The 16676-nt window shown below is 40.1% G+C and overlaps 1 protein-coding gene across 1 annotated transcript in view; it reads right to left on the reverse strand.

Annotated features, from left to right (window-relative positions):
* The window catches only part of LOC128561406 (cytochrome b-c1 complex subunit 2, mitochondrial), a 35823-nt gene that overhangs the window by 18556 nt on the left and 591 nt on the right, over positions 1–16676 (reverse strand). The window contains exons 2-7 of the mRNA XM_053555564.1: positions 14305–14388; positions 14062–14211; positions 12493–12557; positions 5749–5805; positions 5387–5511; positions 3389–3486 (exon numbers count right to left, since the gene is read on the reverse strand). Of these exons, the coding sequence (XP_053411539.1) occupies positions 3389–3486; positions 5387–5511; positions 5749–5805; positions 12493–12557; positions 14062–14211; positions 14305–14388 (579 nt within the window). The remainder of the gene's footprint in view (positions 1–3388; positions 3487–5386; positions 5512–5748; positions 5806–12492; positions 12558–14061; positions 14212–14304; positions 14389–16676) is intronic.

Consider the following 16676-nt stretch of genomic DNA (forward strand, 5'->3'; position numbering starts at 1 on the left):
AACCACTGAATTGTACACTTTAATTAAAGAGGTGGATTGTGAGTTATGTGAATCACATCTTATTAAAAAAGAAATTAGAGAACACACTGACTTGAACTTGAAAAAAATGGGACTAAGTTTATGATTTTTATGATGTGATTTAAGGAGAACATCATTTTCTTTTGTCTTTATACAGGTAAGTAGTAAGGCGCTATTAACGTTCTGTAATAGGCAACAGAATTCTTTTTTTTTTTTTTTTTTTTTTTTTTTTTTTTTATTTGGCCGGGGCTGGGTTTGAACCCGCCACCTCCGGCATATGGGACCGGCGCCCTACCCGCTGAGCCACAGGCGCCGCCCGGCAACAGAATTCTGTTAAGTTTACTTCTCTTGTGCAGCAACAAAGCTTATCTTACCATGGAACCATTGTCTATATTGGGGTTTCCAACCCAGATATCACTGAAGTACGTAGAAAGCTTAAAACATAGAAACTGTCACTATTCCCTACTTCCTAGGACTCACCCTACATACTGGTATAGTCAATTTCAACATGAAATCTTAGAATCTTTACTTTAAAGCAAACAACTACCTATCCATCCAATCAACCACCAGTGATGTGAGGATTAGTGAGATGTAGAAATCACTGGTTTATACTATTACCCTGGGCTTAATATACAAAAGCAGGGCTAAAACACATACTTTCAAAAGAAATGGTATCACCTCTAGATGGGCAAAAATTGATTCTTGGGGGTAAGAAACACACACAGGGGCGGTGCCTGTGGCTCAGTGAGTGGGGCGCCGGTCCCATATGCCGAGGGTGGCGGGTTCAAACCCAGCCCCGGCTAAACTGCAACAAAAAAATAGCCGGGCGTTGTGGCGGGCGCCTGTAGTCCCAGCTGCTTGGGAGGCTGAGGCAAGAGAATCGCGTAAGCCCAAGAGTTAGAGGTTGCTGTGAGCCGTGTGATGCCACGGCGCTCTACCCGAGGGCGGTACAGTGAGACTCTGTCTCTACAAAAAAAAAAGAAAAAAAAAAAAACCACACACAGTATGTAAACAGACATACAGTGCACCTGTGGCATTAAAAGTTCATTTGGGGGGTGGCGCCTGTGGCTCAAGGAGTAGGGCGCCGGTCCCATATGCCGGAGGTGGGGAGTTCAAACCCAGCCCTGGCCAAAAACCAAAAAAAAAAAAAAAAAAAAAGTTCATTTGAAGCCAGGTACAGTAGCTCACAGCTATAATCCCAGCACTTGGGGAGGCCATGGCAGGCAGATTGCCTGAGCTCACAGGTTTGAGACCAGTCTGAGCCAGAGCAAGACACAGTCTCTAAAAATAACCGGGCATTGTGATGGGCACCTATAGTCCCAGCTATTGAGGCAAGAGAATGACTACAGCCCAAGAGTTTGAGGTTGCTGTGAGCTACAATGCCATAGTACTTTACTGAGGGCGACAAAGTGAGACTCTGTCTCCCCCCCACAAAAAAAAGTTCACTGGAGAAGTTTAGAAAAAAATGGCTGGAGAGGCTCCTTTGGGAAGGAAGGTGATAAAGTTGAGAATCTTTCTTGTACTAAAACAGTGAAACCAAACTTTTCATCAACTTATCAAACTGTGCCCTAAAATGAATGGTGTTTGCATTTATAGAGTCAACTTGAATGTGACTTGCAAGGTCACATTCTTCTTTCTCTATTAATGTCTTTCTACTGATGCTGCCATTGTGCAAAGTATTCTAGCACCAATTTCTTTAGAATTTCTATTAGCCTAGAGAAACTTAAATGCGTGTTTTTTTTTTTTTTGAGTCAGAAGGTCATTTTGTCACCTTTGGTAGAATGCCACGGTGTTGTAGCTCACAGCAACCTCAAACTCTTGGGATCAAGCGATCCTCTTGCTTCAGCCTCCAGAGTAGCTGAGACTACAGGCACCTGCTACAATGCCTGGCCATTTTTAGAGATGGGGTAACGTTCTTGCTCAGGCTGGTCTCAAACCTGTGAGCTGAGGCACTCCACCTGCCTTGGCCTCCTAGAGTGCTAGGATTACAGGTGTGAGCCACCACGTCCGGCCCTATTTTATTTTAGTTAACATCTTTATATGTGTTTATAATACATACATACCTTTTTGTTTATTTTTCTAATTTATAAATTGCCTTTACTTGACAATATTGATATGTATTTAATAAATTAACTAATCCTGATTAGTACCAGATACTAGTTTCTAATTTTTTACAATTATAAAAGTGTTACAACAGACATCCTAATAGATAAATGTTCTCCTATGTACACTCTTTCAGCTACCTCGAAGACATCCTGCCTCCCAAACAGATTCTGATAAAGATTATACATCTTTACAAAGGTGAAATTGATTTCTGAAAAATTTCAAAACTCCCTAGAGGCTAGACTTATGAAAATTATTTCCTATTCAAATTGGATGGTATGAGTTAGAATTTTTGAATAAAAGTGCTACACAGGGCGGCACCTGTGGCTCAGTGAGTAGGGCGCTGGCCCCATATGCCAAGGGTGGCGGGTTCAAACCCAGCCCCGGCCAAACTGCAACAAAAAAATAGCCGGGCACTGTGGCAGGCGCCACAGTCCCAGCTGCTTGGGAGGCTGAGGCAGGAGAATCGCGTAAGCCCAAGAGTTAGAGGTTGCTGTGAGCCATGTGACGCCACAGCACTCTACCTGAGGGCGGTACAGTGAGACTCTGTCTCTACTAAAAAAAAAAAGTGCTACACAAATGGCAGGCATTAAATTACTGATTGATAGGTGAAAAGAACAAGGGACATAAGCTTAATTTTCTATAGCAGGTAACCAGAAACGAAACGAGAATAAAATTTCTAAGTGAAATTTACTTTAAAGGGTTGATAATTCCAAATTTTTCTCTTAAAAATCTTTTGATAAATTTATTTTGAGGGGAGGGTGGTAGGAGAAGGAAATTCAAATTATATGCACATATCTACACTTGCAGATTTAACAATCTGTGCTTCCAGTTTTGGAAACAAAGTTCTAAGACACACATATGGCTGTGACATATGACAAATCTATAGTGCCAGCATGGGAGTCTGGTGTGCTAGAAAAGGTGAATAGCTAGGGGGCTGATAAGGAAGCAGGCTCAGTCATATCTATGTATTCAGAAGGATTAAAGAGTTTTAAAAGTTAAAGGCTTTATTACGATATTTAAACATTTATTTTCAGATTTTTCTGTAATGATCATGTCACTTTTGTCATAAAAACGTCTTTGTTAATAAGCTAAGAAATTAGATTGGAGGATAATAAAAAGAAAAAAATGATAAAAAAGCAAGCAAGCTGAATTTCTAAAAATTTGAAGATAAAAAGAAAAATTAGCAAACAAACCTATGGTAGATATTCAATTTAATGTGAAAACAAGCATGTTTTAAAATTAAATAAATGTATTTTATTGGTACCTCTTCTGATGTCACTTTTCCAATCCTATAGTCAGGACAATACAAAGAATTAGCCAAGGCATTCCGGTAAGCCGCAGCATGCAAATTTTCAATGACTTCTGTATGATAAGCAAAGAAACAGTTACTGGTATGTAATTTACTAAGTAAAGATAAGAACATTTTTAAACCTAGAAAGCTATAAGCCTATACAAATTTAGTTATCTTTCGGTATTCGAGAATTAAAAGGACTTGAAATTTATTGTGACTTAACCAATAGCAACTTTAAAAATTCTTCTAGTCAGAATGAGCTAAGAAAAATGAGATTATATGGCAGTAGCTCCTACATGCCCAAGTCCACAAATCTGCTAAACCCTTTCTCTAACTTTAATCTACCTGGTATCGCCTGGAAAGTATAATGGACTGGTTTTGGGAAGCCCTAATCTAGTTATGGTTCTGCCACCAATTTGCCATGTGTCTTTGGACAAGTCATTTAATCTGAATTTTGCTTATTTCTCAGGTTTCCTTTCCAGGCAATAAGGGAGAGGTCAGAATAAGTGACAATATGAAACTATCAGTCTTAGGCCATATTACTTTCAAGAGTAAAATGCTGCCAAACTGAACTTATTCTTGTTTCAGGTGCTCCTACAGGTGCTATCCCTGCTTTGCTTTCCAGCTTCAGTCTTTGCTTGAGGTATGTTTCTTTGATTTGCTCATTATCTGGGCAACCTCTTTATGGCAGGCACTGTGCTAAGTGCTATAAATACAGAGACGAGTAATAATATACAATAAAACAATAAATGCTTGCTCTCAAAGCATTAAGAGGAAAACTTGTGAAATAAAGTTTTATGGTACAATGTCAGTCATATGTCAAAAAGTACAGCAGGGGTACAAGAGAAAGGCAGTAGGAACTGGAATGGAGTAATAAAAGTGCAATATGAATGATTTGGGAAGAGCATTTCAGGCAGAGGAGAGAGATGAAACAAAAACCATAAAGCACAGCAGCAGTTTGATTCAAAGGGGAATCACAGCAGGGAGGGGAAGAGAGTAGAGTAAGAAACAAGAGAAGTGGGTTGGGATCAGATCATTAAAGGCCATATATGCAATAAGGTGAAGAGTTCAGACTTTATCCTTTGACGATAAGGAGACTTTTAAAGGATTTTCACATCAGAAAGATCACTGTATTGGTAATGCGGGAGGAGATGGACTGAAGGTATAAACTTTGAGGGAGAGACAGCAGCCAGGAAACTATACAGTAACTGTTCAGGGAGACCAGATGAAGGCTGGAGCCTCACTGCTCCCAGTGGGGGAAGAAGCCACTACGGACATGTAAGACATTTTTCTACAATTTTGCCATTCTTTGGTAGAACTCCTGAGTAACAAAGATCACACTCATCTGTGACACAAAGTTATCAGCATGAACCGAGTTCTCACTATGTTTCAGATACTTGCCAGACCTGCACTCTGAAGGAAGCCTGTTTCATGTTGCTGGTCACCTATTCCTGGTCCACCAGAAGTTGTAAGACTTCCAAAGAGTCAGCAGTGCTTATTTAAAAAATTGTTTTGGCAGTGTACTTAATTAAACAATACATAAATGTAAGATATGAATAAAAAAGCTGTAATTTAAAAAAAATTCACTTGCTTACTTTGGAATGACCCAATAAAGGGAAGTTGTCTGAACAGTAATAGTAATATATAACAATTAACAACAGCAGAGGCAGCAACAATATACTGCTGTTGGATTTGTTGTAAGCAAAATAATTGCTAAAAAGCAACAGGAGGGAAATAGTTAAAGTATCTAGGATTCTATAGCCAATTTATTTACCATCAAACATGAAAAATAAGCAAAAAGTAAATGTTTAAAAAGAAAAGAATATTTAAATAATTGAACAAATCTTTGAAAAAGATATTTTCAAACCTAAGTAGTAAAAAATTTCAACAGTAACTTTTTCTTCTACAAACGCATATGCTCAAAAACACAGTATCTTAGAAACAACCGAATGTATTCAGTAATGTGCTTACGAGCCTGTGGATTCTGAAAAGCCATTGCTTTGTCAACCCTTAGTTGAGACTGAAGGTCGGCTACTTCCCAACGACGAAATTCTGGTGCTGTGGTGACATTGAGCAGGAACTCCATTAGAATATCACTATGGAAGAAAGACATCAGGATAAGAATTACGTGTCAAAGATTTAAAACTAATATTCAAGATTCCACATAACTGTAATGCTGTCAATATTAAAGTTTAAGCCTTGGGTAAGAACAATGTTTGTATGCATAGTTTGTGTATTATAATCTAAAATAAAAGGCAGAGGTCATAAGGACACATTACAAAGATCAGAACTGAGTAACATAGTAGTTCTTTAAAAGCAGATGTCCTACTTACACATCACCCCTCAGGCATTCCACAGTGTAAGCCATGTTCTCCCTTGTGGCAGTCACACTGAAATAAATCATAATGAATTATCTCAATCAGAATAAGCTCTTATTAATTCAACCAATTCCTTTGGAGAGAAATTTTTTTTTTTTTTTTTTTGGTAGAAACAGAGTCTCACTGTACCGCCCTTGGGTAGAGTGCCGTGGCATCACACGGCTCACAGCAACCTCTAACTCTTGGGCTTACGCGATTCTCTTGCCTCAGCCTCCCGAGCAGCTGGGACTACAGGCGCCCGCCACAACGCCTGGCTATTTTTCTGTTGCAGTTTGGCTGGGGCTGGGTCCAAACCCGCCACCGTTGGCATATGGGGCCGGCGCCCTACTCACTGAGCCACAGGCGCTGCCCTGGAGAGAAAATTTTAAAAGTATAAAACAGTGCAAATAATATAACAAATCCCCACATACTAATCAATTAAAATTTAAAAATATTTTTTTTTTTTGGTTTTTGGCCAGGGCTGGGTTTGAACCCACCACCTCCGGCATATGGGACCGGCGCCCCACTCCTTGAGCCACAGGCGCCGCCCCTAAAATTTAAAAATATTTTTTAAAGTAGCAAATAAATAATTCAACCTTAAAAACGAATGAAATCCTATCATGTTACAACACAGATGCACCGTGAGTACATTATGCTAAGTGAAATAAGCCTGTCACAAAAAGACAAATACTGTAAGATTCCACTTGTATGAAGCACCTTCAGTAGTCAAATTCAGAGAGACAGAAGACAGAAAGGAGGCTTGCAGGCTGTCAGAGGCTGAGGGGAAAGGGAGAATGGGGAGTCATTGTTCAATGGGTAGAGAATTTCAGGTGGCAAGTAAAAAAGTTCTGGAGAGGAATAGTGGTGATATTGCTAAATGCCCCTTAACTACATACTTAAAAATGGTAAATTTTAAGTTACATAGTATATTTTACCATTGTCAAAAAAATGGCAAATAAAGTTGAAGATCCCTTTGTACCCTTCTCAGGCCAATTCCCTATTCTTTCCAACTCTAGAAACAACCATAATTATAGGTATCATACAGTATTATTTTACTTAAAAAATTATAATGTATTATACTTTAAGGAAATCTTGAAACTTGCTTTTTTGCACAATATTTCGTTAAGTTCTGCTATGTCAATACATAGATTTAGATACCATAATTTACCCATTTCCCTAACGATGGACATTTATATAGTTTCAGTCTTTATAAAGTATATCTTTGTGTGGATTAAAAACTGTTAGGTTTTTCGATATTACTATTCACTGTTTCTAAGTGGTTATACCAAATTTTACTCCTACCAGCAGAATAAGAGATTCTTTATCATCCTTACCACTGCCATTACATGATATACAAAAAAATCTGATGGGTGTGAAATGGTATTACACTATTGATTATAAGAAAAGACTAGTGTTTCTGGCTTCCTCTTCTGGGAACGGCCTGTTCTTATTGTCCATTCATTTTCTCCAGTTGTTTTTTCCCCTAATTTGTAGTACTTTCTTTTTTCAAATAGTAATCCTTTATATGTTATATACAGGCCTACCTCTTTGTACTGTGCTTCACTTTATTATGCTTCAAAAATACTATATTTTTTACAAATTGAAGGTTTGTGGCTATCAATCTGGTGTCAAGCAAGTCTATTGATGTCATTTTTACAATAGCATGTGCTCACTTTGTATCTCTGTAAGTTTTTTTTTGAGACAGAGCCTCAGGCTGTCACCCTGGGTAGAATATCGTGGCATCACAGCTCACAGCAACCTCCAACTCCTGGGCTTAAGTGATTCTCCTGCCTTTGCCTCCCCAGTAGCTGGGACTACAGGCACCCGCCACAATACCCGGCTATTTTTTTTGCAGCGGTCATTGTTGTTTGGCCAGCTGGGCTGGATTTGAACCCGTCAGCTCAGATGTATATGGCTGGCGCCTTAGCTGCTTGAGCCACAGGCGCCGACCCTTTTTGTTTTTTGAGATAGAGTCTTATTATGTCGCCCTTGGTACAGGGCCGTGGCATCACAGCTCACAGCAACCAGAAACTCTTGGGCTTAAGCAATTCTCTTGCCTCAGCCTTCCAAGTAGCTGGGACTACAGGTGCCTGCCTATTTTTTGGTTGCAGTTGTCATTGTTGTTTAGCAGGCCCGGGCCGGGCTTGAACCCACCAGCTTTGGGGTATGTGGCTGGTGCCCTACTCACTGAGTTATGGGTGCCGAGCCTCTTTGTAACATTTTGATAATTCTCACAGTATTTCAAAATTTTCATGATCATTACATCTGTTGTGGTGATTGATCTATGAAAAATATCTTTGATACTATTGTAACGGTTTTGGGGCTCCATGAACCATGTCCACATAAAGACATCCAAGGTAATCAATAAATGTGTGTGTTCCAACTGCTCCACCACCCAGCTGTTCCTCCTCTCCCTGGGCCTCCCTATTCCCTGAGAGACAACAATATTGAAATTAGGCTAAGTAATAACCCTACAATGGTTCTAAGTATTCAAGTGAAAGGAGAAGTCACAGATCTTTCACTTTAAAATCAAAAGCTAGAAGTGATTATAAACATAGTGTGAAAGGTATGCTGAAAGCTGGGAAAGCCTAAAAGCCAGAACTTCATACCAAGCAATTACCCAAGTTATGAATACAATGAAAAAGCTTTTAGAGGCTTGGCGCCTGTAGCACAGTGGTTATGGCGCCAGCCACATACATCCAGGCTAGCGGGTTCGAACCCGGTCTGGGCCAGCTAAACGACGACAACTGCAACCAAAAAATAGCCAGGAGTTGTGGTGGGCGCCTATAGTACTAGCTAATTGGGAGGCTGAGGCAAGAGAATCACTTAAGCCCAAGAGTTTGAGATTGCTGTGAGCTGTGATGCCATGGCATTCTACCAAGGGTGACATGGTGAGACTCTTTCTCAAAAAAAAAAAAAAAAAAAGAAGAAAAAGCTTTTAGAAATTAAAAGTACCACTCCAATGAATACTCAAATATTAAGAAAGTGAAACACTTTTCCCCACCTCTTCCACCTTCTGCTAGAACAGTGGTTCTCAACCTTCCTAATGCCGTGGCCCTTTAATACAGTTTGCAACTCACAGGTTGTGAACTGCTGTGCTAGAGAATGAAATAACCTTATTGTGCATGTGATGAAAATTTTAGAGGTCTGGATGGAAGATCAAACCAGCTACCACATTCCATTAAGTTGAAGCCTAATCTCAAGTAAGGCTCTCTCTTCACATCTATGAAGGCTGAGAGGTGAGGAAGCTGCAGAAGAAAAGTCTGAAGTTAGAAAGTGTTAGTACATGAGTTTTTTTTTTTTTTTTGACACAGAGTCTCACCCTGTTGCCCCTATAGAGTACCATGGTGTCACAGCTCATAGCAACCTCAGACTCTTGGGCTCAAGTGATTCTCTTGTCTCAGCCTGCAGAGTAGCTGGATTGTAAGTGCCCATCACAACGCCTGAATATTTTTAGTAGACAGGGTCTTGTTCTGGATCAGGCAGGTCTCAGACTTGTGAGCTCAGGCGATCTGCCTACCTCGGCCTCTCAGAGTGCTGGGATATAAGGGTGAGGTACCCTGCCTGGCCCAGTTCATGAAGCTTAAGGAGAGAAGTGCCTGTCTCCTTAATATAAAAGTGAAAGGTGAAGCAGCAAGTGCTGATGTAGAAGATAAAGCAAGTTATCCATAAGATCTAGCTATGATCACTGATAAAGGTAGCGCCACTAAACAATAGATTTTAAGTGTAAATGCAACAGCCTTATGTTGAAAGATGTAATCTAAGACTTTATAGCTAGAGAGAAGTCAAAGCCTGGGTTAAAAGGACATGATGTAACTGGCTTATTGTACCCTCAATGAATCCCAAACAATAAAAAAAAAAAAAAAAAAAAAAAAAAAGGACATGATGACTCTCTTGTTATGGACTAATGCAGCTGGTGACTTTAAGCTAATACTGGGTGGTGCCTGTGGCTCAGTGGGTAGGGCGCCGGTCCCATATACCAAGGGTGGTGGGCTCGAGCCCGGCCCCGGCCAGCTAAAATAGCACTGGCAACTGCAACACAAAAAAGCTGAGTGTTGTGGCAGGTGCCTGTAGTCCCAGCTACTTGGGAGGCTGTGCAAGAGACTCGCTTAAACCTAAGAGCGACAAAGTGAGACTGTCTCAAAAAAATATAAATAAATAAAAAAATAAAGCTAATGCTCATTTAACCTTCTGAAAATCCTAGGGCCATTAAAATTATGCTAAATCTATTCTGCTTGTGCAAAATATTGAGATACTGTCTCTACAAAAAATTTAAAAAATCAGCCAGATGTGGTAGCTTACGCCTTGAGTCTTAGCTACTCTGGAGACTGAATCAGGAGGATCCCTTAAGGTCAGGAGCTTGAGGTTATAGTGAGCTAGGCTGACACATGGCACTCTAGTCTGGGCAAGAGCAAGACTCTGTTTCTATTAAAAAAAAACAAAAAAAACAAAAAACAGAAACAAAACAAAGCCTTCAGTGGAAAATGTAATGGCAGAGGTGGTGGAGATAGCAAGAAAACTAGAATTAGAAGTAAAGCCTGAAGATGTGACTGAAGTGCTACATTCTCAGGATAAAACTTGACGAGATAAGGAGCTGCTTCTTATGCATGAGCAAAGAAGTGGTTTCTTGAGATGGAATCTATTCCTGGTCAAGAGTCTGTTGAAATGTTGAATGTTGTTGAAATGACAAGAAAGGATTTAGAATGTTTAGAACTTAGTTGAAAAAGAGGTGGCAAAGTATGGGAGGACTGACTCCCAATTCTGAAAGAAGTTTTACTATAGGTAATATGCTAAAAAATAGCATCTCAACCTATAGAAAGAAATCTTGTGAACTAGGCTAATCAACACAGCAAATTTCATTATTGCCTTATTTGAGAAACTGCCATGGCCAATCCAAACTTCAGCAGTCATTGCTCTGATCCATCAATAGCATTGAGGAAAGACCCTCCAACCACAAAAGTATTTTGACTCACTTGAATGCTTAGATGACTGTTACAATTTTTTTAAGCAATAAAGTATTTCTAAATTAAGGTATGCAGCCGAAGCAACATAGCAAGATCCTGTCTTTAGAAAAAAAAATAGAAAAATTAGCTAGGCTTTGCAGAGTGAGTCTGTAGTCCCAGATACTTGTGAGGCTGAGCCAGGAGGATCACTTGAATCCAGGAGTCTGAGGTTGCAGTGAGGTATGACGACACCACTGCACCCTAGTCTAGGCAACAGAGTGAGACTCTCAAAAAAGAAAAAAAAAAAAGACATGATGCTATTGTACACTTAACAGACTACAACAGGGGTCCTTAAACGTTTAGAACAGAGGGCCAGTTCACTGTCCCTCAGACGGCTGGAGGGCCGGACTGTAGTTTAAAAAAAAACAACTATGAACAAATTTCTATGCACACTGCACATATCTTATTTTGAAGTAAAAAAACAAAACAGGAACAAATACAATATTTAAAATGAAGAACAAGTAAAGTTAAATCAACAAACATATCAGTATTTCAATGGGAACTACGGGCCTGCTTTTGGCTGAGATGGTCAATGTCCGGTTCCCTATTTGCCACTGCTAATCGTAACAAGTGAGGCAAGTGTGCATCAGTTAGTCCCGAGACTGAGAGGAGGAGTTGAGAGACAGAGAGAAGGAGGGGAGTCGGAGAGTGCGGTGCACATTCCACACATGTGCACTGCGGGCCCGGGAACAGTCTGCTGCTAAGCAGACAGACAGCAGTGGCAAAAACATGGCAGGCCGGATAAATGTCCTCGGCGGGCTGCATAAGGGTGGGCTGTAGTTTGAGGACCCCTGGACTACAATGTGTTTTTTACATGCACTGGAAGGGACCCCAAAAATTAATGTGACTCCTTTTATTGCAAATTTTACTTCGTTGCTATGGTCTGTAACTGAACATGTAGTATCTTTGAGGATGCCTGTACACTGCAAATTATCTGCTCCTAGACGGTTACTTAAATTTTTACTTTAAAGTATAAAAATGTTTTACATTTTGGGCGGCGCCTGTGGCTCAGTGAGTAGGGCGCCAGCCCCATATGCCGAGGGTGGCGGGTTCAAACCCAGCCCCGGCCAAACTGCAACCAAAAAATAGCCGGGCGTTGTGGCGGGCGCCTGTAGTCCCAGCTGCTCGGGAGGCTGAGGCAAGAGAATCGCGTAAGCCCAAGAGTTAAGAGGTTGCTGTGAGCCGTGTGACGCCACGGCACTCTACCCGAGGGCGGTACAGTGAGACTCTGTCTCTACAAAAAAAAAAAAAAATGTTTTACATTTTGAAATGGTCAAATTCATTCGTCTATTTTCTCTGCTAGGGCTCTGGTTGGGGCTTTTTTGAGACAAGGTCTTGCTCTATTGCCAGGCTAGAGTGCAGTAGCGTCACCATAGCTCACTGTAACCTCAAATACTGGGCTCAAGCGATCTTCCTACCTTAGTCTCCTGAGTAGGTGAGACAATAGGCATAAGCCACTACACTTAGCTAATTTTTAAACAACTGTTTGTAGAAATCGAGTCTCGCTATATTGCCCAAGTTGGTCTCAAACTCTTGGTATCAAGTAATCCTCCTAACTTGGCCACCCCAAAAGTGCTGGGATTACAGCTGTCAGTCACTGTGCCTAGCCTGTGCTCTAAGAAATCCTCATCCATCGTAATAACAGAGAAAAGTTCCCTTATAATTGAATATTTTCTAGCATTTTCATGACTTATTTCCCATTACTTATTTAACAAACCTTAATTTACCACCAGCTGCTTCAATTCCACGAGTTATCTTGAAAGACGAAGCTCCTTTTGTAGTCTTAAAAAAGAAAGAATGATTTTCTTAGTAGTTTTACAATGTCCAGTTTGCCAAACATCACATTATATCAAAACCTGTTATGTAATTCAAAAGGAACTTTACTTAACAGCAGATCCTTTGTAGTTAAGAATTATAAAACAAAGCTCAACAAAAAAAGTATAGATTTTTATAAAAAGCACATGTATGTAAAAATTTCACTGTCAAACACAAGCTTACTGGATTCTAGCCTATTCTGAAAGACTTGCATATGAAAAGAAATAACAATTTTCCTTCAATTTTTGGTGCTTAAATTTTGTTTTGAGACAGAATCTCAAGCTATTGCCCTGCGTAGAGTGCCGTGGTGTCATAGCTCACAGCAACCTCCAACTCTTGGGTTCAAGTAACCCTCTTGCCTCAGTTTTCCTATTTTAGTAGAGACGGTGTCTCATTTTTGCTCAGGCTGGCCTCGAACTTATGAGCTAAAGCAATCCACCTGCCTTGGCCTCCCAGAGTATTAGGATTATAGGCGTGAGCCATTTTACCAGCCTTAAAAAAAAAATAATTTTTTTCTGGCAGTTTTTGGCTGGGGCTGGGTTTGAACTCGCCACCTCCAGCATATGGGGCCTGCGCCCTACTCCTTTGAGCCACAGGCACTGTCTCCTTAAATGTTTTTAAAAACTGATTTCATATGCTCTAATACCAACATTCAGAAAGTCACTAACTTAAATAATAATGCTTTTCTGTGGTAAATATCTTGTGGTTTCTCATTTTACATGACAGAATCATAGTGTTCCTCCAACTCCATTTAAGCCTAGCCAGAACCTGTGAATGTGACTTTAGTGGGAAATAAGGTCTTTGCCTGGCCCCCACATCCAATATGACTGGTGACCTTATAAGAGGAAAATTTGGACACAGACAGGTGAGCCATGTGACAACAAAGGTAGAAACTGGAGTGATGCAGCTGCAAGCCAGGGAACATGAAGGATTGCAGGTAACCAACGAAAGCTAGGAATAGGCAAAGAAGTTGCTTCTCTACAGACCTTAAGAGACAAGGCCCTGTGATACCTTGACTTTGACCTCTACCCTCTAGAACTATGAGAGGATAAACTTTTTTTTGTTTAAGCCATCTGGATTATGGTGATTTGGTATGGCAGCTCAAGGAAACGAATATAGAGACATTGCTTTTAGTTTTTCTTTTTTTTTTTTTTTGTAGAGACAGAGTCTCACTTTACCGCCCTTGGTAGAGTGCCATGACATCACATGGCTCACAGCAACCTCCACCTTTTGGGCTTACGCGATTCTCTTGTCTTAGCCTCCCGAGCAGCTGGGACTACAGGCGCCCACCAAACGCCTGGCTATTTTTTGGTCGCAGTTTGGCTGAGGCCGGGTTTGAACCCGCTACCCTCGGTATATGGGGCTGGTGCCCTACTCACTGAGCCACAGGCGCCACCGCTTTTAATTGTTCTTATTCCTAGGACCAACATATAACAATATTTCCAAACACTGAAGTAGTAAAGATACTTACCAAGGTGGATGCAAGACGCAGCAAATGAGAAGTTCCTAAATTGTTAGAGTCCTCATGTCTACTGCCTGCTTTAATGAACAAACCAATCTTTGATACGGGAGCATAGTTTTCCAAGGAAGCAATCACTAAACCATTCGGTAATTTGGTGAACTGTATTTCAAACAGAGATAAAATTAATGTCTTTATATGACTAAGAAGAGTAAGGCGTGTATAGGTTTTAGCGAGCAATTCAGTGGGACTAACCTCAAGGTCCTGAGGATGTGGAGGTGCTCCTGCAGGGGCAGCTGTGGCTTTAACTTTGGGGGCAACTTTGAGGGAATAAAATCTCTAAACACACAAAAAAATAGGTTATACACTTCTCACAAGAACAGTGCTTTATATAAAGCATTGCATATTAGTGTACACAAGCAATAGGTGTTCAGGGGTAAAAAAGGCAAATAACCACTTCCAGGGAGGACTTAGCTGTATAATTTAAAATGAATTTATAACCTACGAATCAACCCAAGTCTTTCTTAAAATTTATTTGATTTATAGACAATACTGAAGTACCTATGTTCATTATGTTTACTATGTAAAGAATCATTGAAATTTCTTTTAAAACTATTTTATTAAAGTTCAAGTGGTTCTTTTTTTAGCTCTAATGCTTTTAGTTTTTGAAAGTGTCAGACTGCCTTACAGTAGGTTTTAGTCCTACTGCTTCCCATATTTGCCCCATGAGCCTCACCCTTTGTCTATTTCCCAACTGAAATGATTTCATCTCCTTAATCACTTTAACAACCTTTAAAAAGGACAAAGTATACCAACTTCTTCTATACCCCAGTATTTTCCACTGTGTCCTCACTCTCTTCTTGTGTGCTATACTAAGAGCACACAACCAAGGTCTTTAACCTTCTTTGACTAAATAAAAAATTTTATATCTTGAGATTAACAACAGCTTCATCCATAGCAGATTCTCAGTACAGGGATACTCGTAGGGTAAAAAGATCTTCTTAAATGCCAGATAATGGATCCAAAACGCACTCATTTCAGTTCTTTTTTGGCAACTGATATACAAGCTATAAAAGTCATTCTGACTATGATTAAGGTTCAGGAGGTTACTAGAGGAGATGATCTAGGAGGAAATAAAACTCCCAGATCCAAAGTTGCTGGAGTTTCCCAAGGACTCCCATTAGAGGCTGCAATGCCCCTGCTCTGCACTGTCCAGAAAGCTGTTTGTTGTACATTCAGCATCAGTGCTGTGCTAAGTTGGCTGCTGGTTAGCATTTGCTCTCAGTATTACTTGTTAATTATGAATTACAATTGGCTTTGCTTTATCATCATCAATTTAGTTTGCTGGGTATGGTATAGTTATCCCTACTTGTGATTTCAGACAAAAAGTGCATTTTATGATAAATTGGCATAGCAGTTCGAATATAAATAATCCATAGTTCCACCACCAACTGATACTTAGGTGCTTTCCACATAAATGTGTCTCAACATTGACACTTGGTTGTATCATAATCTATCCCTCCCATTTAAGTCAGCGAACAATTATCCTAGTAATTGCTATACAATTACTAAATAATAATAATTATTTTTTTTGAAATAGAGTCTCACTATATTACCCTTGGTAGAGTGCTGGGGCATCACAGCTCACAGCAACCTCAAACTCTTGGGCTTAAGCAATTCTCTTGCCTCAGCCTCCCAAGTAGCTGGGACTGCAGGCACTCACCACAACGACAGATTATTTTCTTTATTTTTTATTTTTTTTTGTAGTTGTCATTGTTGTTTCAGCAGGCCCAGGCTGGGCTCCAACCCCCCAGCCGAGGTGTATGTGGCTGGTGCCCTAGCCACTGAGCTATAGGTGCTGAGCCAATTACTCAATTATTTTGTTTTAATGTTTACTCACACTTAAAATAAATTAGAAATAATTGCTTACAAGTTTACTGCAATTTGTTTAATCTGGCCTCCTTCAATTGTTATCTGTGAGCTATTTTTTTTCTATTGGAAAATGGAATGGAGGAAATTTTGAGGCCTTCTGCTAGTCTGTGCTGCCCTCAAAGGGCTGTCAATCATTGGTTTGTATAAGCAAGTGAAGGTGACACAATTACAGCCTAGATTTATATAATCCACGCTACAGCTACTTAAACAAAACAAAGGGAAATTCCCATTCCTAGGTCTGGACAATTTCCCTCCAGCAGGGTTACCTCAACCACAGGCACTTTGGGCTAAAAAGTTCTTTGTTGTACGTAGCTGTTTTTGTGCACTGTAGGTTGTTCAGCAACATCCCCCTAACCCCCTCCCCCAATGGCAGTGACACCCTCTGCAAAAGCTGTTAAAACCAAAAATGTCTCTGGTCTAAGATATTGCTAACGGTTCCTGGGGTTGGGGCGCATATCCTCCTTCGCTGAAATTTAAAAATGTTCTCCACATCTCCTCTAGATAATCACTGCTCCATAGTGACACTGACGCTTAAAGAGTTTTCTTAAAGTAAGCTACGTTTAATTTGGGCATTAAGCAGCTTTAGAGGACAGGCTATCTTGGAGGAACACTCTAACAAAAGACAAGAAAAGCAAACCTTATACTTCCAGGAAACAGTAATAATTTAACAATGACGTTCCAGGCACTGTGATAAG

The sequence above is a fragment of the Nycticebus coucang genome, chromosome 12, assembly GCF_027406575.1.
Source record: "Nycticebus coucang isolate mNycCou1 chromosome 12, mNycCou1.pri, whole genome shotgun sequence".
NCBI classification, from domain to species: domain Eukaryota; kingdom Metazoa; phylum Chordata; class Mammalia; order Primates; family Lorisidae; genus Nycticebus; species Nycticebus coucang.